Below are 27,900 nucleotides of genomic sequence, written 5' to 3' on the forward strand. Positions count from 1 at the left end.
ATAAAGTTGTTTTTCAGTTGTTCGTACGATCAGTCTTGTAAATAAATCAATACTGGAATCATTTGTATTATTTATTTATTATAATCATTATAACTATACATTTTTCAAATGATATTTGGTCTGCACATAAAATAATGAACTTTCTAGACATTTTATATCTATAGAACCAGTAAAAATGACACTTTTCAGAATTTCGACCAACTTTGTTCTTTGCGCTTGTTGCCGTTTAAGGCCCAGTGTCTTCCAGTCATAATCATGATACTGTATTATTATAACACGACAATGATCAATGATGTGTATGTACCATACAGTATGTATGCATAGAGGGTGTGTCTCGTCTGTGTTTGAACAGAATGTTGAACAAAGCCCGATGTCAAACATTTGCAATACAAACACACTGAAAATTTACTTTTGTTAGTTTTACCAAGAATGCGGCACTTATAACAGTGCATCATCAATGATATTCATGCTCAATAACTGCCGAGTAAATATTTACTTTGTGCTACTTTCTGGTTTGTTCATGCATGAAAATTAAGAGGAAAAAAACCACAATGCTTAATGTTTCAACTTGGTTGATACCCACACACACACACACACACACAAGCACACATTCACTTTCATCCATCTATCATCTATACATCATCAATGCAAGGTGAGCCAGCTACGAAAAAGTAGCCATCTATCCATATGAATGTAAATTGATTGACTTATCACTCATCCCTCCATTTTTTCCTCAGAATCCTCACGTTACATCCATCCAATAATCCATCCATCCTTCCCTCCATCCATTTTAACATCTTTATCCACTTGTCAATAATCACACACCAAATAGTATGTCTACATGTATGTTACTTTACATAACGTTTCACTCAGTGACCTCCATAAATATGCATACAGTTACACTGTCTGTGTGTCTCCTCGCAAAACAACATGAACAGTATCGGTCCGTCACACTGGTTTTCACCGCCGACTAATCTGATGGCGGCCTTTTAGTGGACAGTTGAATTCTATGCTCGGTTCGCACGGTCTGTTAGCCATACATGCTTGTCCACCATAACATGCCTCACACACAAGCAAACAGTCTCATCACCGTACCGCTCAATGTGTGGGAAAGTGGTTTTGCTCAGACATCAGCTTCTTATTTTCTTAGTTGATTCACTTTCCCATCAGGATTTTTTTCAATGAGCAGACTAAAGAAATTTATTTTTAGCGAAAGCACAATAACAGCAATGGTAAATGGAGAAAAAAGAGAATCTTACTTTCATACTCATTGTCAGTTGAAGATTTCACACTTATACTGGAGAATGGAGACGATGTGTGTCTTGTTTTGACTGCAGCTTCCGATATGGTATTCTATACTCTCGTTTGGAGCGTCAGGTGGGCATTGATGGTTGCTCTCAAGAGAGGTTTACATCCAGTTTGGCAGACAGAACTTCCTGTGTTAGCCTTGGGAGTCCCGCGCCGCCTCACTTTTGTATGGCGTTCTACAGGGTTCAATTTTGTTGTCCCTGGGTTTCAATCTTAAGAAAGAATAGGATTTCCTTTTTCTGCTATGCGGATAACAGTCAGATTTATGTCCCGGTAAGCAAAAAGGACGCTTTCTCCTTCAGGCCATTTTTGTCCTATCTTGGAGAAATCAAATCCTGGATGGCAATTGGACTTCTTGAATTTCAATTAAAGAAAGTAGAAGTTATGGTGTTTGGTCCCAGTTTACATCCCAACCTCTTGACTTAGCCCAATTGGGACATTATCGAGAGCCAACGGTCTTGAACTCGGGGTTTAAATTTGGCAGAGGTTTTAAATTGGACCAACAAATTGGTTCTTTTTTTTTTTTTTTTAATCCATTTTTTTAATGCAGCTGGCTAAGGTAAAGCCTCTTCTTTCTCAACAGCACTTAGAAATAGTAATCTATGCCTTTGTTCGGATATTCTTAGCCCACCCGGAAACAAACTAAAGTATGTCGACATGAACATAGAACTGTATCTGTGTCGATATTCAGAATCATAAGTTAAAAAGAAAAAAAATGACTTTCGGTTGATCAACTGGTATTTTACTTCTGCCCTTCGTGGAACAGGACAGGAAAGACTCACGATGGACTCAATCCGGTTTCCTAACAGCGGGCGCTTGTTTGTTGCCCAAAGAAAAAGAAGCAAAAGCCTGGAAAACAAAGAGACAAGAAGAGGAGAATGTTGCCTTTGATACGGGGGTGCTAAGGGCTAATTCTTTCAGTGCGTATGTGTGTGTGTGTGTGTGTTTGTGTGTGTGTGTGTGCCTGTGTGTTGTGGGGCACATTCGGCTGGGGGCCCCCACAAAAGGGGACTACAATGGAGACTTTGTTAGTATGCAGGTAATGTCGGGGCCACCCTTCAGTCTCCCTGCATGGCCCCAGGGCAGGACCTTGTAGACAAACACACACATACGGACACACGCACACACACACTACAACTTCCAAACATCAACACACATCCAGCTTGTTTTTTCCGACTCACATTGCTGTCAAACTCCTACGACAAACTTGATTTGAAATGTTGTCTTCTACATTTGGATAGTTCCATTGTTTGATGAAAAGCGGTAGAGCACTTGAAACATTCAAACAAAATTACTGATTTTAGATAACGCAGACGGATAACACAGTTTTTGTTACTCTTGGCGTGTGCGTTGTGCCAAAACGAGCAGGGACTTTTGTGAAGTGGTGCGTAGGCTGAAAAAAACATTTACCTAAAATTCGGACATACCAAAAAAAGAAAAGAAAAAAAAAACACTCAATCTCTCTCACCCTAAATAAACCTCTCATTTGCACGAAAAAAACTCTTACACACCCCAAAATCTCTCACAATAACCACAATTTTTTTCACATCTCCCCAAAAACTTTTCATCTAAAAAAAACAAATACTCATCATAAAATCTCTCACAAATGTATTAGAAAACCTCTTACCTACTAAAACACCTCTCACACATGCATACAGAAAACTGTGCTCTAGGGAAAAAAATATCTCACAGCTCAAGAAACCTCCACATTAATATAAAAAAAACATTCCCCCAAACACCCAAAAACGTCTCATGGCGACCCAAAAAAAATAAATTGTCTTCTATCCATGAAAAACCCCAACACACAGCAAAAAACTTTCACGCTTACCAAATATCATACACACCACAAAAATCACACACATTAAAACACATCCAAAAATACTTCCACGCTCACGAAAAACTTCTCGCATGCAAAAAAAAACTGAATCATTTAGAGACCTCTCACAGTCATCGACATACTCTCACACTGAACACAATTCTCTCTAATGACCAGAAAATCCTCTCACACTCATGAAATTTGACATGCACCAAAAAACGTCTCACCTTCACCAAAATCTCTCACCATTACAGAAGAAGCCCTCACACACAACAAAAAAATGTTACAGCCATCCAACTAATACCTCACCAAAGAACCTCTCACTCTCCCCAAAAAGATCTCATACACGCCCTCCCAAAAAAACACACGACAAAAAAATCTAGTACACGCTAAAAAAACACTCACAACCGAAAAAAGCCTGCCATTCACTAAAAATCTGCCACACTTATAGGACAATAGAACTTGAGCTGCGACAAAAAAACTCTCTCACAGCCACCCAAATAACAAGACATATCAATTATTTTTCCTCAGGAAATCGAGCGTTTGAAAATCTCATGATCTTGTATGGCAACTTCGAGACTTTTGTATAACCTTCTCCTCTGCACTCCCAAGAATGTGAATCATGAAGCTGACAAAAGCTTGTAAAAGCGAGTGGCTTTTATTGTTGTGGGAGTGCAGACATAACGCGACAAACGCCGTCTCGGCGTGTGCGGGCATGACTAATAAGCAGCCAGATTTTCACCATGTGTGAAGAAGTTTGCATTGTTACAAGTTTGCCGTGGCATTGGCTTAAGGAGCGTTTTGAGTTGAAGGCACTCAAAGATGCAGAAGTCTCTCATTCAGTGGAATTTCTCATTAATTTCATTGTGTTTCAAAAAAATTAATAATTCCAGGTGGGGCTTTTGTAAATTCCTGCGCAGGGGTGAAATACAATGTGCACTTTTTGAACTTAGTGGGAAGCAACTAGCACATTTTTCTCAACCTTAGATCCAACTCAATTGTTTTGAATGAAGTTATTTTTTTCCTCTCTCAGGAAATCATCAAAAACCTTGTTGACTTGTCATTCAAATGTAAAAGAAAATATAAAAAATATTTAAAAAAAAGAAGAAAAAAAAGAAGTTGACAATTTCTAACTATTCTCTAGACTCATTTTGGTTTGTCAATTTGTTTGATGGCGCAGGGACGGCTGAGTCTCTGGAGGAGAAGGAGCACCAATTGTCAACCATGATCAGCCAGCTGATCAGCCTGAGGGAGCAGCTCCTCTGCGCCCACGACGAGCAGAAGAAGATGGCCGCCTCGCAGCTGGAAAAGCAGCGGCAGCAGATGGAGCTTGCCCGGCAACAGCAGGAACAGGTATGAATTTAATTGATCCAATTTGTTGGCAGAGTGGTGGTAGTTGTTGCACAATTAATAAACTGATTTCATAAGGTGTGATTCCTGTACCCTCTTTAGTAATCATGTGTTTGATGAATGCCTTGAAGGGGCGTGGCCTAATGAGTAGAGGCGGGTTGGCTGTGAATTATGGACTACAGCAACTCTTTGCGAGTTTTCTCATTTTATTTTTATGTTTTACTGTTTGTCCCATTCAGTAAACTGCTGAAAGTGCATCGGTGACTGTGGTTCCCCTTGTCCGCATCCAAGGGCATAATAGAGCGGACATTATAGAGCTATAATCGCCATTTTTTCCTCCCTCCTCACTTCACTGAAGCTATGACTCAAAGTCCAAAAATTTAACAAGCTACTGCTATAGAAAATAAGATGATATTTTTATGGCAACGGCATCTTTACCTATTATTAGTGGTTCCAAAAACTCTGACGATGTGTTTCTCCACATTGTTTTGTGCACCTACGCTCAAGTTCTGGGAAGCTGCGCGACTTAAACGTTCCATCTAGTCTGCCTTCCGTCTTACATTGTGCGGAGTCACCGTCTTTAACAACTACTATTTTTATTTTTATTTTTATTTTTTTGTGATTCTGTTCTAAAGAAGAAGAATGGCCTATAGAGTACAATGAACCACTGCGCTACTGCTCTTGAAATATTTGGAGCAAATGTTTTATATGGTTAAGTTGTAATTTAGAGCAGTGCGTCTTCATCATGTGGAACCACCGCATGCCGAGCAGCGCCGCGGGATACTTGAAGAGATGCAGGCAAAAAGGTCCCGAACTAATCCTATAATCCTATAATCCGATAAATTGTTAGTTGTTAGTTAGTTCTTACCATTTATGCTTGTCTTGTATATTTGCTGCTCCATGTGTTGTTGACATCTTTTTTGATTTCCATGATCTTATATTTGCTCTTTTCATTTATATGTACAGTTCAATAGTGTTTAATTACGCAGCAAGTTTGATCGAAGGGGTAAAACTATTGTAAATTAAAAAAAAAAAAAAGTATAATGTGTCGCGGGTCCAAATATGAGTTTTCTGTCTTGCGTGAGGCCCCTTGATGAGCAAACAAAACTTCTCGATCATAAAATGTAAAAGTTGCAGTTCCGGTGTCACCTTCCTATCCAAACAAATGAGCTATTTGCTGAAAACATTCATTAGCACATCAGCCTTAAGTAAAACATGTTTGCAGGTGTCACACGTAATAAATAATTAGCATGTGTCCATTAAAAACAAAGAGGTGAGGCCGCTCCTCGTTTGCACCGACTGGTCAGCGTATGACAGGCTGCAAATTTGGCCAGGCGCCCATCACAACACAATCCAGCGCTCGCTATCTCACAAAGGAAGGAAAGACGATGGGAGAAGAAAAGATGGATTATTTTTTTATTTTTTTTTATATATTCAGCAGTCATCTGGCTGTTGAGACATGATAGGCTGCTCACGCCCTGCAGACAAAATGTTCCTTTAATGAAATATGACATGTGCACAAATGGGTTGCCGCCTGCCGTTCGGCGGCCTGTAATTACGCAGCGGAATTAATACACCGAACAACCCGTCCTGGAGACAGCGGTTTCGCTTTTTATTCCTCGTCAGGTGCTTCACCGTTGGTGATGGATCTCTGATGTTTGAAGCAAAACAAACCGAAAGGGGGGTGGCAACGGATGTGCGCTAAGGCGAGTCAGATCGGGTGTTCAGACATGCCGGATTGGCCCAGACACGTCTGCTTTTTTAAATCTAAAAATAGCGAAGTTCTCCATATTGTTATTGACCAAAGAAAAAGAAATGGAATAAATAGGTCCCCTTCCTTCTTGTGCCACGATTGGCCGGGAATTAAATTCAGGCAATTGCACTGGACAGTCTGAAGTGCCAATAATTAAAGTAACCTCACTGAGCTCTAAAATTTAATCTGAAAGGGAAACTTGGCACGTCAAGCAGTCATACCTCCTACTTCAAGTGCCAGAACTTATGAGCCACAGTCGCGGATGATCAATTTATTTTTTTCTTTTTTCTTTGAAAAGGACTAGGCAGCACGGTGGCCCGACTGGTTAGCACGATGGCCTCACAGGGAGAGACAGCGTCGGTTGTGGGTTCAATCCCAGCTCCGGCCATCCTGTGTGGAGTTTGCATGTTCTCCCCGTGCCTGCGTGGGTTTTCTCCGGGTACTCTGGTTTCCCCCCCACATTCTAAAAACATGCATGGCAGGTCGATTGAACACTCTAAATTGCCCAACTCAGAAAAAAAAAAGTTTAGCTTAGTAGTTCAAAAACAAGAAAGTTTGTTGCTAGTAGGCCTAATTAAACTCTGTTGCTAACCAAACCAGCAGTACACATGCCAACAGTCGCTGAGATTTCATTAAAGTGTGTTGTCTTGGCTGCATGTTGTAAACAAGGTCCTTGGACGGTATTAAAGACGATCTCGCGTTTAGCATTCCAGACGAGTGTCACATACGTTGCTGCGCTTATATGTTCCAGACACCATTCTGCCTTGGATCTTAAAATATGTAGAGTGTCTTCTCTGTTGATGAGCACACTTGATTGCTTGAAAATGTTGTATGCATCCAGAGACCTTGACAAAATAGTCCAAATATGTACATACAAGCAATAAAAAAATTAAAACAACTTTTTCTTAATATATGGATTATAGGATTCATTATTTTTTTTCCTCTGTGTGTGTGTTTGTGTGTGTGTGTGTTTGCAGATTGCCAGACAACAACAGCAGCTTCTGCAGCAACAACACAAGATCAACATTCTCCAACAGCAGATTCAGGTGAGTTGTTTGATTTTGAAGATGTTTTAGTCCCAAGAGAAGGTGTACTTTGTCACTGAAATGATTACTGTGCACAGTGAAGTCTTTTGGGAATAACAATTTACTTAACTGCACAATACATAGTGAACATGAATATAAAAAACAAAAACTAATAATAAAAGAACTAAAAAAAACTCAAATAAAACAAAGCATTTTTGATCAATAAAATTTACCAGACCTGATAGAATTTCTTTTAATTAACTGAATTTAATAAAAGAAAAGTCAAAACGAAAATAAAAGCTAACTATAATGAAAAAGTGAAAATGACAATAAGCCTGGTCCCATTAATTTTGTCCAAACAGACATGGGCAAACATATAGAATTGTGCACACACCAGATACTTCCTGCATCCATATTTGGCCCTTCCACGCACACACACACACACACACACACATCTATGCACACCACCGCCGCCTCCTCTCATTAATTCCTCGCCCTCTGTCCTCCTTTCAAACACATCTGTTGTCCTTTTCATCGATTGGCGTGTTGTTGAACAGCGGTAATAACACGGCAGGTCCAGACCTCGTCTTTTATTCTCCGTGTAGAGTGGTGCACCTCTTACAACGCACATGTACGGGTTTACGGTGACCCTGTAATTGCGGCGTTATGACTGAGTCAGTCACCCTCGCATTGATCACCCCGGCAGCGATCGATGCACCCAGCTGTCCTCCCACTCGTCCTCACTCTTTTTTTTATTTCTGTTCTTTCTTTTCTCACTTCCTAACATCACATATTATATCCAGCAGTGATCGACGGTGCTCACACACTCTGTATTGTCGCATTGTATTTTTTTTTTTATCCGTAAATATAGAAATGTGTTGTGTGAGCTGGAGACATGATGTTATCGAAGGCAAATGTGATTTTTGTATGTCGACTTTTTACTCGTCTCATGAGTCATACTTAAATGATAATCATATTGACATGTAAGGGCATTAGGAACTAGCTCTCAAATGTTTTGTGGAATAAAATTATCTATGGATGGATGGATGGACGGACGGGCAGAAAGACGAATGATGGAAAGAAGGAAAGAAGGAAAGAAAGAGAGAAGGGGGAGACAGGGAGAGCGAGAGAGACAAACAAAGTCCAATTTAAGGACATTTGGACCAATCAATCGTCTGCGATGGGAAACTGTGATTTCGGACTTCTCCTGAAAGCAGCACATGCCTTTATTACATAGAATAGATGGATAGTATTAACATGGACGGCAGCAGAATGGATGGATGGATGGACACTGATATAAACTTGGTGACAATAAAAAGTGTTCCTGTTGTAAGTGGTAGCGGACCAGCTGCCTGGACTGTAGCCATGACGACGGAGCTCTCAGCGTCTCGCCAAAACGTGCCATTGTTTCCTCATGCACGCATACTTTGCAGCACGTTGAAGCAATTCTGCCGTGACGTGAAACAAGCGGTCCAGCTGAGATCTCCATAATAACACGCTGCTATCCTCTCAGGAGCGGTTTGTGTAAACCCCGTTGGTGGCTGTGATTCACAGCATGGACTAGAATCCGAGTTTTTGGCCCTCCTGCGGTTCTGCGGCCCTAATGAAGTCCGATGCGAGCTTTATTAAGGTGGAAGGGGGCGGGGTCCTGGTGGTGAAAAGAAGTTAAAAAAATACAAGTGCTCGTTAAGTTCATCACACCTAAAGGAGCAGGCAAAGGCGGAGGTCCGTAGGGGGCTTGGTAGCCCTGGAGATGACAGCGGGTCGAGATTGTCCACCAAGGCTGACGCTTTGATGAAATAAACAGACAGAGATGGAGGCCCGGCACAAATTGAGCAGTTTTCGTTCACAGTTGGAGATCTTTTCTCCGGCAGCAATGTCTCGCGGTGTGCTTTCATGCAACTGCTCTCACTCCAGCTATCCGTCCATCGAATTAATTGATGTGCTGCCTTCAGGAACATAGTTTTCTATAACAACATATGAAGTTCTCAGACGTTGTCTCTAACAGACAAGCCCTTCCCCTAATTCATCCGGTAATTTGAGGTTCCACTATGTTTGACCACAAAGGGTAGTATTTTGGAAAATGTGTCTCACTTGCCCCCCAAAACAGTATAGATTGTCACAAAAATAATGGGAAATGCATTAATTTTCCATTGAAGCCCTATATTTGGTCACCAAAAGTTCATATTTTCACCCTCGGGTCATATGTTTCCATTAAAAATTGTGCATATTTGCTTGAACATGCAATATTTTGACATCATCATGCTATTCGTCATAAAAATTGTATTTTTGGTTACAAAAGTCAAATGTTTGCACAGTGGTTTACCACGACCATGACGACGACAAAAAAAACGCTTCCGGCCTTGTTTAGTCCGTCCTTTTAAAAAAACTTCTCGTCCTCTGTCCCAAAAATGGGCGCCCGTCCGTCCCGAATGCCCATCTCTGTTGCCATTAAAATAATGGATTGTTTTATTTTCAAGCAGGCTCGATTTCCAATTTTCTGTTCATTTGTCACAAAAATGGCATGTTTGGTTACAAAAGCTCCATATTTGTCCAGTGGTCGACCACAAAAAGTTGTAATTTGGTACAAAAATGCAATATTTTGAGAAAATTATACTTGTCACAAAAAAATAATTACAATAGAAGTGCAATTATTTTATTATATGTTTAAACAGTGTATGAAATTTTAAAGGAAATTTTAGAGGAAACGTCTAAATTAGCATATACAGAAAAATAATGTCCATACATTTTTTAAGTAATTGTATAGTCTCCTTAAAAAAAAAAAAAATCTGGATCCAGATAATTTTGTTTTGTGCAACCACTTGACATAATGAAATTGAGTAAATTCAATTCACAATTTTTTTCATGTAGCAAATCATCATAATTATTATTATTTTTTTAACCCTAAAATATTTTTTTTACCACCAAAATCATGCATCAGTTTAACAGTTTTAAAATAGTATTTGGTCCAAAAAAAAAAAAAGGGTCGCATTAGGCTGAAGCTAGTTTTTTTTCTCAATTATACTTAAAGCCATTGAAACATACTTGATTCCCCACGATAATGCAATCCAAACCATATTTGTCCATAAAGTGCTCTTTTGCCACTAAAACGCTCTGTTTATTCAGTTGGTCGGCTTCTACTTATCAAATCCAGACGCCTTCTCGACCAAAACTCTCAGCAGAAATGACCGCGCGCTACTGTTTGAACTCCTTGCAGTCAGACTTTGTGAGCAAATTTGTTGGCAAACGAAGGGACTTTATGAAAAATGTTGACATATAACTTACACAGCCATCGTCATTTTATTTGAAACTGCCCCCAAAAATATAATCCTGCCTCCTCACTAAGTGATTACTACCCATGACTTGTAAGCAAGGCTGTGCTAAGATCCTCTATTTTCCAGCCACTGGAAGAAAAAGTTGATTTTCACAAGCCTGTCAAAAGCGGGTATCTAACGACTTCCTGCATATTTTGTTCTTTTCTTCTCACCTTCTTCTCTTAAAACGACTTCACTGTTGTCAAAAGTCAAAGAAAACGCAAACAATTTCCCAACTTTTGCAAGTTCAGAGACATGTTTTTTCCCGTAAAATTGTGTGCGTGTGCATGTGTGCATGTGTGTGTGTGTGCTGCAGAGTTCAAAGTGACCCGGCTTCCTGTCATGTGGTTTTAAATGGTGTGGAGAGCCAGTGGGGGGATGTCCATGGGTTAAAGAAATACTTCCGAAGGCCTCCTTTTCTTATAGGTTACGTGCACGCACACGCACGCACACGTACACTCACACGCACACAGCCTTCTACTTTCTATTGAACCAGATTCAAACGTCCCCCTCGCAAAATAAGTTCTGCTTATGGATGAAGGTAAGCAGTATAAAGCCTTTTTTTTATTTTTTTTTTTTTATTTTATACACAGTGACACCTTTATTATACTGTTGATGTCCTTGTGTCAAATGTGATAACACTTCGAAGCACCCTTCATTTTTCCTCTTACGTTTCATAAATCCTTTTAGTAAATGAATCCTCCAACTTTTGTTGTCATCCCAGAATGTTTTTTTTCCATGAAAATTTTACCTTTGGCCACCAACAGACCAAAGAAACACAATGCAGTTGTCTTGGCGGAAAAAACAACATGCCAGGAAAGTTGTAGGTTTCCCCACAAAAATGCAATCAGACATCCAAATGGTGAAAAGAAAGCTACATTTGAGTTTCAAAAAGTTACTCTTTGCCACTTAAACAAAATTTGTTCAAGAACTTTCTATATAGAGTGTACACGACTTCATATTTTGCCTCAAAGAGTTGAATGTGACCATTCAACTGCCAATTTTGTTTAAAAAAATGCTAAAAATACACATTTTGATTTGAAATGTTTCTGTTTTCATTGAAGTAATATTTTATTTTCATTTCCAACACCATATTGACTCACAAAATGTCTTATATTTTGCCTTTAATGGTTACTACATGTTGCCATCGCAGTAAGAAATTTGTTCACGCAAGTGTGCAGGGTTTGGAAAATCCTTCGACCGCCGGTGTTGAGGCGATTCAAAATTGGAATTGCCGTTGCTCAATGTAGTAATCTTTTACATCTATTACTGCCAAAAGGCACTAAAGACCAAAAATACATTACCAGGTTGTAAGCGAGCGAGACACATCCGGCCGCCCAAATAGCCAGATAAATACAGTTATAAAGTATACATTTGTTATGTTTTACGACTATACTTAAAAATATTTATGACTTACCTTTGGACAAAATAGCGAAGCTCACATTTCTGTTGCCAAAATGTTCACGATATATCCCCCCACTCTTCTCATTCTCACTCAAGTGCTCTCTCTGTAGCAATCCACCTCTTCCATGTTCCAATTAATCTTTTTGCCATTGAACAAAAGTGAATGCGTGTAATACACTGTATGAACATCTTCAAAATCCTATACGGGGTTGCCGTTTAATATCATGGGGCATCCATAGATCGACTCATTCAATGTGCAGGTGTGAGTTGCCTTCTGTAATTTTTTGCGATGGTCAAGTCCAAGTCACATCGCGCAGTGTGCGGGGGGCCTAAAGACTTTCTGTGGCCATGAACATCATAGATTAGTTTCCCGTGTAAATTATATGAAGCAATATTTCTTTCTCACTAAAGGTGATACATTTTTCAACTTTCACGTTCGATATCTGTCCGAAAACCTTTGTCCAAACGCATATGCTTGCGTATTTAGCCCTTACATACACTCATAATGGTGGTGGGGTGTGTGCGCGTGTGTGTATATGTGTTTTGTTAGCGAGCCCCACTTGTTGGCTGACAGGCATGCGTCTTTGTTCAGGCCGTCCCCGTAATGGCTCTCATATGTGGCCCATTTCCCTTCAGGACCCACAAAGGCGCTCGGGCCCCGACCGCAGCGCGCGGGCCTGAGCTAACGGGGCTAATTAATGACTGCAAAGCCGCACTCCACCTCCTCCTCATGCTCTTCTCGCTCCTCCTTCTGTTCTTCATTTAAAGCTCTCGTGCCGGAGCTTTGCATCGCTTGGTTGTTGGTTATGTATTGTTCTATTATCACAGTCACCCCTCACTTCATATTTTGAACGTGATGTTATTTTAATCACTATAGAAACCTATAAACATAATTTTGGGGTTACTGTGTGACTCACAATTAAAAGGGTTCCTCCCACGTGCAGAATTGCTTAAAACAAGAAGGAAAAAAAGAAAAAGCATGATGCAATTGATTATCCAGCCAAGATTTATTTTATTTATGAGCGCAATTTAATGCCACAACACACGCGTGAGATTACTTAGTAGAGTTTTGTGTTTTAGGGCAAGTCGTCTAACTTCGCCGCCATGTTCCGCCCACATTGAATGACTAAAGCTCTAATGTTTTACAATTTAGCGTTGTCCAACTATGTTGTATGCAATTTGGTGGAAATCATACAAAATCTATAGGAGGTTCCGTTTTTGAAGGACACCTGGAAATGACCAAAATGCCCTTAAAATGGCCCCCTTCAAGACCTTTATGGGTTCACTCATGATGGACCAAATTTCATATTTCTAAATAAAACTAACTCCAGGGAATAAATTTTCCTAATATTATGGGATGTACTCCTAAACCAATGGTAGTTTATCCAATTTTACTATAATGCTCCACCCACATGCAATCACAATTTTTTTCACAAGTTAGCGTCATCCATCTGTCTATATACGTGATTCAAGACAAAATTCAAAGGGATAGTTCATTTCAGAAAGCCCCCTGGATGACCCTGAAATGGCCGCTTAAAAACATTTGTCTTCTTGAGAGTTTTTTTACGGATCTACTTATGATAAACATTCGTACCAATCTGCATGTTGCTCACTAAAACTGGCATTTGGGGCTGAAACTTGCTACCAAACTCCGCCCATACACAATCGTGAAAAAGAAAATGCTTCACAATTTTGAAATGGTCAATTTGAAGAAGGCCTTAGTACCCAATTGTAATGTATTGTTCAGTGTGAACAAGAAAACTGACACCAAACCAGTCACATGGCTCAATCAAAGATTTCAAGTCGTTTTACGTTACTTCGCTCGACTCTTTGCCATGGAGACGTCGTCCTTATTACCCCCTCGCACAAGACTATTAATAGTGTGTCAGCGTATATATGCGCGCGTGTGTGTAGTGAGGAAGGGGCCCTTGTGTTTTCTTAGGGGCCGAGTAAGGCCGGGACCCCCAGCACCTTGTGGGTAAAAGGAGATCTTTGTGTGTTTGTGCTCCCAGTCAGTCCCAGCGTTCCCAGAGGAGCACAATGAATGGAAGCTTCTTTTTATTTTTTGGGGGGTCTGCAAAGTACACCCCCTCACCCGCTTTAGGCCATCCACCATCTACAGTACATGCAGGTTAACTTCACATCAGCTCGGTTGTCGTCCTTTGTGTATTGAAATTGATTTTGAATCAGTTGTGTCATTGTACATTACTGTACATCTCATCCTGTTCCACTTACAGCTGTGTGGTAATCGTCATCATCATTAGTTGACGCATGACACATCGCGAAAAGACAAAAAAAAAAAGATGATTTACTTTTTAGTGTAGCTTTTATTGTTAATTGATTCATTTGTATATTAATGGTTTTACCATATATTTAATTTATTTAATCACAAAAGCAATTTTTATTATTTATTCCGACTAAAATGTATTCTTGATTATTTGTGTAATTTATTTATATATTTTTTGCAGGAATTTACTTCTTTAGTTTGTACTGTATATTTATTCATATATTTAATTTTAGTATTTGTCAATACGTTTTCATTCTTCCGATATTGTGTGACGATTTCTGAAGCGTGCTCCACTAAAGCCTGGTGGAATTAGCTTAACTCAAATGGTTTGAGGAACTCGACTGCAATGATTCAATCAGGTGTAATAATAGAGTAACTGAAACAATTTAAGACAAATAACTCAGATATGTCTTATTTAGTGCATTCGGTTTGACTTAATTATTACTACTGTCACTTGTATTGTGCTTTTAGCTTTGAGGTCCTCAAAGTGCCTTAACACCATCTTCAGATTCACCTTGTGATGATGCAACGTCAAGAACAATTGGGAGTTCAGTATCTTACTTTAAAGCACTTTGACACAAGGGCTGAGGCTCAAAGCCGCATTTTTAAGGGTGGGTGACGACCATGCACTCCACCACCTGAGCATGCAATGATGGGCTGTTGTGTTTCGTGTTGACACATACGCATTTTAAATACACAATTGCATTCTTGCTACTCTTGTTGCTCTGCTACCACTACCAAGTTCAAAGATATATTTTGAAATCTGCGAATTCTACTATCAGTTAGCCAGACTGCTTAAAATGCACCAAAATATTATTGCACTTATAACAACGGAGTGACTACACCAAAAAATATTTTTTGAAGTCAGGTTAATTTTCTTTCCAATAAGTGATTCTTCTGGTTTATGGTAACTTAGTTGTTTTTATTAAGATGTATTGTGTTGTATTTGTGTTATAACTCCTTTATAGCTCCACGATATGGCAACAAACTTGAATATGTACTATTTTTTTATATAATACACTATTTTAGTACAAATTGTCTTATTTATATTCCTTTGTTCAAAACTTATTCATAATTTTTTTTTCTTTCTGAGGGCAAGCACTTTCTTGAGTTGGGAATGATATTTGTCACATCTCAAACATACGCACACACAAGGTAAAGCAGTCGAATTCCTGCAGGCACACCTTTCTTACCTTTCTTTTCTTTGATTGCCGCACTTCACCTCACTTGGGGGGCCCCCCGCCGACCCTCCCCAACTTCTTTCAAGGTGACATGAAAGGGCCCCTGTTGGCAAAAGACATTTTCACATCCATTTTGCACAGTGTCTTACTTTGATTTTATCGTTATTCTGTCATTTGAGCTTTTTTTTCCTTCCCTTTTTACTGGACATTTAATTAGGTACAGCTCCAACGCAAACACTCAGTCTTCATGTTGCCAAAAAATGTTCCATATGGCAGCCACCCATAATATTTGACTTTGCAACCCTTACAAAAATCGTCAACGTTCATCATAATCCTAAAAATCTGTTTTACTACCTTAAAGTCATGAGATTGTGCAAGGGTACTGGATACCTTGCCTGTGGTGTGTAAGTATATTTTAAAAAAAATTAAAATCAATACATATTCATAAACAACTAAAATACCCCAATAAAATACAAAATGAATAAATTAGTACATAATGATTACAATTGCGCAAATTTACCTAATAAAATGTAATACATTGTAACAACTGTCATTTTAAGAATAATCCTCATATACATCATCAGTTTTCATCGTTGTTGTCATAAGAATGTAAGAAATATATATAAATTAAAAATTTACATGTGGTGCTGCTAAGCCATTAAATTGGACAAGAAATCTTTAAAATAAAACATTTTTTTATGCCAGGGCTGATGTCTGTGCAAAAGTAAAATGATTTTTCATCCAGATTTAGGAAACAGTATAATTTTTCTTTGCAAACAACGGATCGCCACGACAACAGCGTGCAACAAAATAAAACATTTTCAATGACTAAATAAAACACTTCTATAGCTTTTTTTTGCCAACCACGATGTGTGTGTAATGTTTGGGTTTTCATTCATGTTTAGGTTCTCAAAAGCTGTAGATGCTCGGGCCCTAATAAATAAATTCTGCAGAATTGAAATATTATATTTGAACAAAATTGATACGTGACATATACTACACTCGCGCCCCTTGGGAGGATAAACAGCTTGGATAATGGATGGATGGATTTCCTTTTTCCTGATATTTTTATTGGGTAAAAAAAAAAATTTTGTTCCATTTTGTGCATATTTTAATTTCTCCCTCGCTTTCTTCTTTTCTGCTCTCTTTTTGTCTTTGTTCATGTTACTGGTATCTCTTGCCCACCTCTCAGGTCCAAGGTCACATGCCTCCTCTCATGATCCCCGTGTTCCCTCACGATCAGAGATCTTTGGCGGCCGCCGCAGCCGCCGCGCAGCAAGGCTTCCTCTTCCCACCGGGCATGTCGTACAAGCCAGGTAACCCCACACACAATTGCACACGCACACACACGGAACAATGTGGGGATGAATGTGGAGGAAATAAATGTTTTCTGGATAAACAATCTGCTCCTCTGACAAAGACAGCTCTTATCAGCGGCACCTCCCACGCTGTCTCACATACACGCACACACACACACACACACACACTGGGAACCCGGTCCACGTTAATGAGGTGTGTCAGGTGAGGAATGTTCTGGAAACGAGCGGAGAGATTTACAAGGCGCTCAACAATACATTGGACACAGCCCAGGCTGGAATGTCATGTCTCTTTTTTTTTTTTTTTTTTTTTTTTTTTACTGCATGCTGAAAGCTGCACAAAACATCTGCAGTGTGGAACATGTCACAAACACACACACACAAATACACACGTGATGGCCAGGTAGACGCTGATTTGTTTCCCCACATAAAAACAATTTAAAGCGATAAACAAACAACGCAAAGTTCTCTTGTGAATGTCTTGATAGTCATGAGATTTTTTTGTAGTGTGCACAGATTCAAGACACCCAGTGCTTTGTGTGTCAAAGCAATTCCAGAAACTCTCAGCGAGACACGCACAGTAGCAGTTTTTTTTTTTGTCTTATTGGACACATAACATTTTTGGTATACATCTGAGGAGGCCCCATTACGGTCTGGGGCTGCTCTGCTACATCCGGCACTGAGCGTCTTGTATCTGTGCATTGACATTTTGAGACTATTGGGGAATTTTGGAGCAAAATTGTTGCCCAATGTAAGAAAGCAATAGAATTTCACTTAAACACACACAGAAACATTCACACACACTCACACTGATTCACACTCTCCCAGTACACTCACTCTTGAGAACGTGCACATCATAACGATATATGGACTTACAACATGGGGAAAAAGCACAAACAATACACAAAGGTATACACACTTTGCACACTCTTCTTGTAGCTCACACTGTACATGATAAGATGCAGATAAAAGTGCACTCACACATTCTTTCAATATTGCCCGCTTTCCTGCAGGTGTTCCACCATTTGCAAAGATTTCCTCCAGCGTGAGCACACTTGTCCCGACAGAGGCAAACATCATTATCAGACTTTTTTTTTTTTTTTTTTAAAGGGTTAGGGGTGGTTGTTAAAAAGCCATTATTGACTGTAACAAAGGCTCGGACATGGAAAGCCTTTTAGAGTCCGACCTCAGGAGAATGGAGTGTAAGTGGAAAGTGTATGCAACTGACCAAGATATGAATATAAACATGAAGCCACTGTTGTGCTCGCTACAGGTGACAACTACCCCATGCAGTTCATTCCTTCCACAATGGCGGCAGCAGCAGCATCTGGGCTCAGTCCACTACAGCTACAGGTGACGATGACACACCGCACAGTCACACATCGAAAGTTTGTCGTGCTTAATGTATCAGGCCAGCACAAGAAGAAACCCTCCAGTGTCACTTTCATGCTGACTTTTTCTAATTAAAAGAGACATTTTAGCCAACACAGTGAGAAAATAGTTATCATGGGCATGAATAAACTTATTTGGGAATTGTGCACGCTTGTATTAAGGATACTAATGTGTGAATTAAAGCCTCCAAAAGACGACTTGTTTGCCAACAGTCATACAATTGAAAGCCCTCAAATGGGTGACTTAGTTGCCAGAGTACTAATATGAATTAAATCCCCGCAAAAGATGATAATGCAACATATCACATGAAACTACGGTCAGTAAGTCGTTTCATTGTGGTATGTTTTATCAGCATTATACCCCAATGCACCAGAACAAAGCACATGACCACAAATATTGTCTGCCTGTCATAGCATTCTCCATTGACCCTCATTCAAAGTTGCTGGCCAAAGAAATTCCCTTACCCATAATGCACCGCACGATCGACAGATCTGCCAGTGGTCTATTGCGGGAATAAAAAGAAATAAATCCCCTACCCAAAAGCCAATTTGTCAGTCATGCGAATTAACCCCCCCCCCCCCATAGTACTAATTGAAACTGTGGACCTCAGGCTGCTTGCTTGAGAGCATTTTGACTCCACGAACCACAAACATTGCGATTATAAAGAACTCAAGGTTTGTTTTTTGTTTTTTTTTAATTCATTGGCGTGTATGTTGATGTTAATCTGCGATGGCTTGTTGTGCGTGCATGTTTCTGCTCGGAAATGCTTAGCAGTTGAAAGAAAAAAAATTGGTTAACTGCCTTGACCTAGGCATCACATAAAGGCTGGTTTATTTTTATTGAATAAGTGACATTCTCTGTTCTGTACATCCCCATTCAAAGAAAGGGCATACAAAGCAAACAAAAGCCGCCTCTCAGAAAATTACAACATTCCCAGAACAGAACAAGTGTCGAAAGACAACACGTTCAAGGCGCTGTTTCGAAGTAGATAAAGGAGCATTGGGCCTATGAGCAAGACTGACTAGCACAGCACACAGTTCAAGTGGTGCGATACAGTATTTCCCCCCAAAAAGAAAAAAGATGCCTTTTATTCAACTCGTTATCTATTGCTTCACGCGATAACTATTCGGCATCTACCTGCTGCATGAAACCGCTCAACCGAGAGCCAGGTCGAAGCTAAATGGCTTCATGTTGAAGAAATAAAGACGGGGAGAAAAAATTGTTTACCTTCTCATGGCTGTTTCTGCCATCATTCTTGTTGTCCTCTGAGGTCAGTGTTGCTCAACGGCCAGTAAAGGAGGATGACGGTAAGATGAGAAGAAGAAAAAAAAAAAGTGAGATGAGAAGCTGAATAGTGCTGTCAGCATTCGTGAGTATGACATGGGGACTGCTGGCTGGGTTTTCGGAGGATGGAGGGGTCGACATCTAGAGGGCCCTAGAATTTTTAGATGAGATGACCAAGTTGGGTCTGTAAAGTCTCACACACATTAGGTCAGACGGCATGTGGGCAGACCTAACTCACGAAAATATCGAGTTTTCTGCATTTTTTTTTTAGGCCTTTTTCATTTAGTTTTTACCAAAGCATTTCATTATTGGTACTTGTTCTGGTTATTAAAAATGTTTTTCGGCTAATTATTTGTCATGTTCCACAGTCTAAGTCCCCAAAAAGCAAATTAAGACCAGAAAAAGTCCAATTAAAGCTGAGAAAAAGGTGATTTACTTGCTAAAATAACAGCAATAATAATGAGCGACCCTAAATAGGACCCAAAAAGGTCTTTTAGTTAAGTCATATATCGAATTAAAGCCCTTTCAAAAGGCAAGTGACTTGCCGGAACAAAAATAAAATCTAAAGGCCCCAAAAAGTTGTCTTAGCCGCTTGAATAATCAAAAGCAATCACACCCCCAAGAAGGTATTTTAGTTGCAGGCATTAAAGCCCCTCAAAAGGCAACTTAGTTAACAAAATATAACAATAAGAATTCAACCTGCACAAAAGTTTAGTTAGTTGCAAAAATATGAATAAGAATTCAAGGCCCAAAAAAGGCGACGGAATTGCCGGAATAATGATAATGATAAGAATAAGAATTAAAGATCCCCCCACCTTTGAAAAAGTGATTTAGGTGCTTGCAGTGTTTCAAAACCTCGGATATTCTTTTGTGCGTGTGCCAGCAAGCTTGGGGAGCTACAAGTAACACCGCCCTTTTATCCTCCGCCCATCAGACAAAAGCCTCTCGTTGCGATGAATCACGACAGAAGGAATTCCGTCCCTCCCGAAAGCGTAACACCTGGACGGGCAATTCATCACGCACTTTACTGCCGCTTGACTTGACACCTGTGTCGGTAGAAGAGCACTTAGCGCTAATGGTTATCGAAGCGTATATATGCAAGAGACAAAAAAATGCTTGGCATTCCACTGTATAAAAACAAAAATCACATGCACTTTGTTCATTCTTTTTGCTTGACGTCGCATTAATCTTGTGTATCAGGGCTCTCGTTAGCTGCTATTGACACAGCACAGTCAAAACGACACCAGCGCCGAGCCGTGGAGAAGGAAATCTGAATGAGAGAGGAAGCGTTTCATCATAGGCGCAGGGGAGTTTGTTGATGAGGGAGCAATTACGCCAGGAATGTTTGCGAGGTGGCGAGGCAGGCGGCGCATGTTTGGACATTGTTGTCAAAACAATAACCATGCCAAATGCAATTATGTGCATTGTTGTAAGAACTTTTTAATTATCGTGCAAAAACCACCAAAAAAACTTACCAAATGTATCACAGCATGTATTAGGGGCAATGTGTTTTCCGTGGTGAAGGCCTATATTTGAACAAATGCATTTTTGCTCTTACGATACACAATACAAAAATGAGTGTGAAGCAATTGGGTGAGGTTTATTTTAATATTTAAAAAATAAAGTAATTTTTTTATGGTCATTTTATTAGATTTCAACATTACACAATAGGGAAAAATCAAGGAATAATAAATTGTATATGATATCGCTATTATTTTTTAAATTTAAATTAAATTTAAAATAAATTTAAATTATGTAGTTTAAATGCGGTTTCCATGTTGATTTATCATCAATCATTCCGCCAAGGAATTTTATTATTTTTTTGGAGGTTTTTTTTCTTTTTTTCTTTATTTGTAAAAAACATAAATTTGGCTTTCTTAATATTAAGAGACAATTTGTGTACATCAAACCATCACTTAAGATTTCTTACGCGACAATAGCACATTTGTGTCATCTGCAAAAATAACACATTTAACATATATAGGTTTGACAATAATTCAAATAGGTTTATTAATAATTTCCACATCAATTATCTATTAACATATTTGAATATTTCTTCTTCTCTAAATTAGTAAAGAGTCAAATAGTTTGTAGCTGATGGAGCCTAGCGTAAAGTATTAGTATTCAGATAAACAGGACTGCATCATTGGAAAGTTTCCCCGTTAGCAACGTAAAAGAATATTTTGAAGGGGCTCTGCGGTGGTCCTGATTGACAGGAGCGGGGCCCCGCCACCATACCGTGCTTGGGTCCCGCTCACGCCGCGTTCTTACGGGGATTTTGACGGCTCGCCGAGGCCTTCCAAGGAAAACAAGTGGTGTGACATCACAGGCTTTGTTTCAGACAGCAGCAAGGCTCCATTTTCTGTTTTGTTTAATATTGAAAAAGAGGTCCCAACCACCAGCTTTGCAGTTTTGACTACGGGGAAATCGGATCTGCCAATACTGGAAGGGAAGAGTGGGGTCTTTTCGACTGAGAGGGGGATTAGAGGATAAAGACAGTACAGAACAGATGCGAGAGCAAGAAGAGTGAAAGCACACACGGACGCCATCAGAAAGCATTTATAAAGTACTTGTTAGCTAACATACCATCGTACGCACCACTCCTTGTTGTCCACATTAAATAAACAGATGTGACTTTAATGCCCAACACAATTTTCATGTTGAGTATTTGCCATAAAAAAAAAAAAAAAAACTAAATGAAACTTACCCCCGGCAATACTTTGACACAAAATTTGTTGATCATAACAAGACACGGAAAAGTCTCAAGGATCCGTGTCCAAATATTTTTAAAACATCAGCCATTTTAGTTTGAAGCAGCCATTTTGGTGTGGCGGGAGCATTCCATCAAAGTTTGATGATCATGTCGAGAATTCGGAATAAAAAAGGCTTTAATTCGAGTGGTTTCCACTCGCAGCCGCCGTGGCAACCAAAGCTTATTTTGCACAAGCGCCACAACAACGTGGGTGTTCCAAAGATATAGTCGAGCAAGGACTTGGTGTTTGGATGCAAATTAAAGTGAAACAATCGCCTCAAACTGTTAGCGGGACACTCTTGTTGAGTGAGTTGGTGATGTGTGATTGGGTGTGTAGCAGTGTGTGTGTGGGGGGTTGGGTGGGGGTGTGCTTGTGTGTGTGTGTGTGTGTGTGTGGGTGGCACAATGAAAGAGGAAAAAGCCACCGACCGACGCTAACAATCTGTCGGTTTTTCTTGACGTTTTTTTTCTCGCAGCAGCTGTACGCCGCCCAGCTGGCGAGTATGCAGATCTTGCCGGGGGCCAAGATGGCAGCCGCCACGCCTGGGGCGGCCAACACTTCCGGCCCGCTGTCCCCTTCCGCCCTCAAGAGCGAAAAGCGAGCGACCAGTCCCCTCGTGCAGGTCAAGGTGAAAATCCACTTCTTCTTTGTCCTTTACGTTTTCAATTCCAATCAAACGTCATCACACACATAGACGCGCGCACACACGCACGCACACACTGACAAAGTGACACTGGCGCTGGCTGCTGTTTGGCTGCAGGCCAGACCTCTTCACTGTGGAGAGAGCGCACGCCTCGTCTTTATTTGACGACCCGGCGCTATAATGGAAACCACATGTGAGTGTGTTCATGTGTGCGTGTGTCTGTGTATGTGTGTGTGTGCTGTGCGTGGGTTAGCAGCTGCGAGTCACAATGGGCGCACGTCAGCGCTCACCACAGTCAAACGCTAACGCAGCGCCTTCTGAACTCTACGCCAGACACTAAGCACGCGCGCAACCACACGCACACACATGCACACACACACGTGCTCACACTCAGCCCACTGGCATGCCACCACAGTCTAACAGATACACGCACACACATGCGCACGCTCAGCCAACTGGCACGCCACCAGTATTACGCGCGCATACGCACACACACACATTCACAAACACTGTGCGCAGAGAGCAAAAAACTGATGGATGATTTTTAAGAAATATATTATTTATTAAATATGCACATATGCTGTGTACAATATCAACAAAACTATAATTGTCACAGTCCACAGTAATACACTATTATAACACGATTATTATAATTATGACCCTTTTATCCAAATATTGTAATGGCCTCCCCTTATCATCCATAATATAAACAAGTGATTTGTAGAGTAAAAAGTTAAATACGAGAGAATAGTGACAATGATTTCAGATGTCACTACTATATAATGAATAGCAGCACACATACAGTAAAATATTGATAATAATAATAATAATAATCTTTTTTTAAGATGCATTATAACTATTATATTTAAAACATTATTTAAAACTTCAAGTACATTTTAATACTAATAAAAATACAGTACTCTAAATACTGTGCTTTCTACTCTACCGCTAACATTTAGCTCCTTACTCCTAATATACAAAACACAAAAGCTCTTCGTGCACTAAGCAACTAAAATTAAACGCTAAATCCATCTTTATTCATTTTTAAAGAGTATTCTAAGTGGAGTGGCCTTTTATATCATTCAAAACAAATAGTAACCTCCACAGGCCTCCCAATAATGATCTTACGCCTAACACACATACATGCAATCTAAGACTTTACACACAGTAAGCAAAGAGCAAAATAAGGAAAAAATATTTTGAAGAAATACTTTTAAGTGCAATACACCAATGATATAAATTTTAAAGCATTTTTGCGATCCCACTAATTAAATGCCTTCAAAAAACAGAAATTCGAATCAAACTAAAAAAAATCCAACTATCCTCTACTATTATTAAGTCAAATGCTTGTATAATATTACCTACAACAAATAGTTATCCAGCAATAAAAGCCTTACCCCTAACATGCACTCCTGCACACAAAGACTTTTCGCAGAGTTACTAAATTAGTTATAAAAAAAATAAATAAACTCAATCAAATTTTGTGCAAATAAAGAAAAAAACTATAAACAATGTTAGCTCAGTCATAAGCAAGTGACAAGAGAATATATACTAGATTATTATTATTTATAAATGTAAACATTTAGGGTAAGCCACAACTTTATGGCATAATATAGTAACTACATAAAAATATGTTCATACTGCATTTTACAGAGACAACGCTCAAAAAGGAATATAAAATGTGGTTAAAAAATGAGAGCATATGACATATACATAACAAAATAGGTATAGACTCTTTGTTTATACTTCATTTTGAACTCAAATGACTCTTATCAATTATCTTGTTTCATTTCCGGTCAGATGGAGGAAGGCTCCACGCAGCCGCTCAACCTCTCGGCCCGTCCCAAGATGTCGCCGACGTCGCCGACCGCGCTAACGCTGTTCTCGGGCAACAAGAGCAGTCCTACTGGCACCGCCAAGGCCCGCATCCCCAGTCCGGTCTCCGCCATGGGCCGCAACGCCTCCCTGGGTAAGGTGCAGGATGAAATTTGGTAGACTTGCCGATCATGAGTAAACCCATCAAAAAAGCCGCAAAAACGCAGAGCTGGAAAGACACAGGAAGTTTGTCATTTTGGTTTGAGGCAACCATTTCTGGCATATTTTGGCCACTTCCAGAGCTTCTTCAAACAAAAACTCCTCCAAGGGATTTTGTCTGATTGCTGATTGAACCGCATACAAAAGACAAATTGGCAACACTCAAATTTAGTGTGTGGGCAGAGCATGTCGGCCAAGTTTGGTGAGTCACCGTTGGTCACTAAGAGTTCCGAGAATTTATGGAAAATTCAGCACCCAAAGTCAGTTTCAGAAACGTGTCTATCATGCGAAGAGCCACCAAACACTCTTGAGAATCCATACCTGTGACGACACAGGAAGTCATTTTTAATTTATTATTTTGGCCATTTTTCAAGTGTCCTTCAAAATAAATTCTAATCCCGATTTCTTGGGATTGCTACCAATTTTGAAGCAAGGTTACTAGACAGACGGGAGATGCTAAATTTGGGAAGATTCAGTCCCTGAAGCTACCTTCACCTAGCAACATGAAATTGGGTAAAAAAATTTTTTATCATGATCACAACCATAAAAGAAGTTTCAAGATCAAATACCCAAAAAAACCTAGAAAGCCTGTTATCATTTGAAGTGAGAAATTTTGAGGTATTAGGGGTTCTTCAAAAACAAATTTTTCTGACCATTTTTGTTTAATTGAGACCAAATTTGAAACACTTCTATGAGAGAGATGAGCAACACTAAATTGTAAAAAGTTTTAGTTTTCATCATTGCACGTGAGCAGAGTGTACAGTAGGGCAGTGAACTCGCCATTGGTGAAGTAGTGCACCCCAGAATATTCTGGAAAATTCAATTGCTGAAGCCTCTTTTACTGAGAAGAATGACATTTTGGCTCGCATATTCCTCAAGACTGGAATCACAAATGAACCTCGAGAGTCCATATCCAAAAAGATTAACCTTACCCTTACCCATTTTGGTTTAAAATAATATCTGTGGGCTCGTAAAATTTGGTAGCCATGTCTATCATGAGTAGACCCTCAAAACCCCCGAAAGACACCGGTGGGAAGTCTGCCACTTTGGTTTGAAGCTGCCATTGTAGTGTTCGTTTGTTTGTTTCTTTTTTAATACAGCAGCACTTTGTCTCTCATCACATCTCGACTGGATTACTGTCATGTACTTTACTTTGGCGTCTGACAGTCCTCCCTCAAAACATCTCCAAAATGCTTAACTAAGAGGTATCGCATTATTGCTATTCTGGCCTCCCTCCATTGGCTTTTAGTGCACTTTAGATTTCATTTGATTTGTCTTCAAATCTCTAAATGGTCTCACCTCACTTTACCTCTCTGAGATGAGTCTACTTATGGGATGAAATATGTTCATATTTGAATTTGAATCACTAAACTTGAACAATTGCCATTAAAAACTAAGTTTGAATTACATAAATTGAATTTATATTGTTTAATTTGAATCATTGCATTGAAAAATGAAAATTGAAAATTGTATAATTTGAATTACGATGTCTTTTACATATTTTAAATATCTTATATTGTTGGGAACTGGCATCCAATAAACTTGGAACTGAATTTAAAATGATGAAATATATTTCAGATTCTCTGAAAATGTGTTTGATCCTCATTGAAAATTAAATTGTGAATACAAATTCAGTTCTTGTGAATCCAAATCCAGTTTGCTTGACAGATATCAGGGTACTTTTGGAAGAGAATTCAATCGCAGATACACAGATTTCTTCGGCCAATCAGCACCTTTGTTTTTGAGCAACTGACACAGGGGCTCGCCGGCCTGTCAAATATCATAAGCAACTCTTAACCTTTATAAAAATATCGATAATGTAGAAAAGGACAGCATTGTTAGGAACATATTTCAAGACTCATAGTAAGTGCGTCTTGCATTTTTTTTTTTTTTAATTTATTTATTTTTATTTTTATAGAACCCTATGGTCGCATTGAAATCCATGCCACTGGCCTCAGGTCACATGACCATCTGCTCCAAAAGTCTAAGCAGTCCCAAACTATGGAACGTCTTTCGAATGCACTTCAGACAAACACCTCACTATCTTTTCTTTTTTATTTTTTTTTAAAGCCACCTTAAAACCAATTTTTATTCCCTAGTTTTCAGCACTGCTTGAGATGCTGCCGTTGTTTTAGTGACATTAGAACTTGATTATTGTTTTTTTTTTTTTTTTTGTTCAATTGTCTTTTGTTCGATTTCTCTTCTCATGTTCTATTCAGCTGAGTTTCAAAACAGGAAACTCCTACAATCAGCCCCCAACCTTTGCTGAAGGTTGTGCCCGAATGAGATTCACAGGCTGGCAGAAATGTGTCTACAATAACCGCTTCTCCACAGCTGACAATTGCCAACATAAACGAACCTTAGCTGTGTTTAACTCCGTTGTAGGCATGCCAGAGTCAAAACAACAGCCCACTCACCACCACCCCCACCAGCCAGGGTGGCACGTGCCCGCTAGACTGCAGACACCTCGGGGTGTGTTTTACTGGAGGCCTGAGAGAGCCCTGTATTTAGCCTCCATGAAAAGGCTGCCAGCGGAAACAGTGAAATCTACCACACGTTAATTTGCCTGTTTTTTTTTTTTAAGAGCTTCCTCACATTATTGTCTGCCAGGGCCCAGACCTTTTTTATGAGCCTACCTATCTGTTATCTGTTATTAAGGCTAATCTAAAGCCTCTCATTGCGCACACATCCCCCCACTCGTGAAAACAATTTCACCATACCGTACTATTTTCTGCCCCCTTTTAACGGCCACCCAAGCATTTAGTGCTTCCTTACTCGTCTGCTAATTAAACCAGCAATGGCGACGGAAAGTTTGCCGTCCTTTTATTTACCCACTTCCTTAATCTTCACATGTACATCTGCTTCACGAGTGGGAAACACGTAAACAAAGAGACCGGAAAACTCCAGGAACATGGAATGAATGCGACAAAGATGTTGTTAAAGTTACAAGAGACAATTTAGCACAATAAACACACCAAAGGCATTTCTAGTGGTTCCCACAGTTCAGCGTTCTAAAATCCATGAAGATCTAAATTGAGAA

The 27,900-nt window shown here is 39.6% G+C and overlaps 1 protein-coding gene across 5 annotated transcripts in view; it reads left to right on the forward strand.

Moving 5' to 3' along the window:
- Nucleotides 1–27,900, forward strand: part of LOC148335249 (transcription factor SOX-6-like) — a 90,707-nt gene that overhangs the window by 46,968 nt on the left and 15,839 nt on the right. The window contains exons 6-11 of one of the 5 annotated variants that reach the window (XM_088298085.1): nt 4,305–4,477; nt 7,151–7,273; nt 16,631–16,754; nt 18,028–18,107; nt 22,659–22,811; nt 24,627–24,795. In XM_088298085.1, the coding sequence (XP_088154211.1) occupies nt 4,305–4,477; nt 7,151–7,273; nt 16,631–16,754; nt 18,028–18,107; nt 22,659–22,811; nt 24,627–24,795 (822 nt within the window). The remainder of the gene's footprint in view (nt 1–4,304; nt 4,478–7,150; nt 7,274–16,630; nt 16,755–18,027; nt 18,108–22,658; nt 22,812–24,626; nt 24,796–27,900) is intronic. The other 4 variants (XM_088298087.1, XM_088298086.1, XM_088298088.1 and 1 more) reach the window with 4 other exon arrangements.

Source organism: Idiotropiscis lumnitzeri, chromosome 6 (genome assembly GCF_059441095.1).
Source record: "Idiotropiscis lumnitzeri isolate Australia: NSW breed Sydney's pygmy pipehorse chromosome 6, RoL_Ilum_1.0, whole genome shotgun sequence".
NCBI classification, from domain to species: domain Eukaryota; kingdom Metazoa; phylum Chordata; class Actinopteri; order Syngnathiformes; family Syngnathidae; genus Idiotropiscis; species Idiotropiscis lumnitzeri.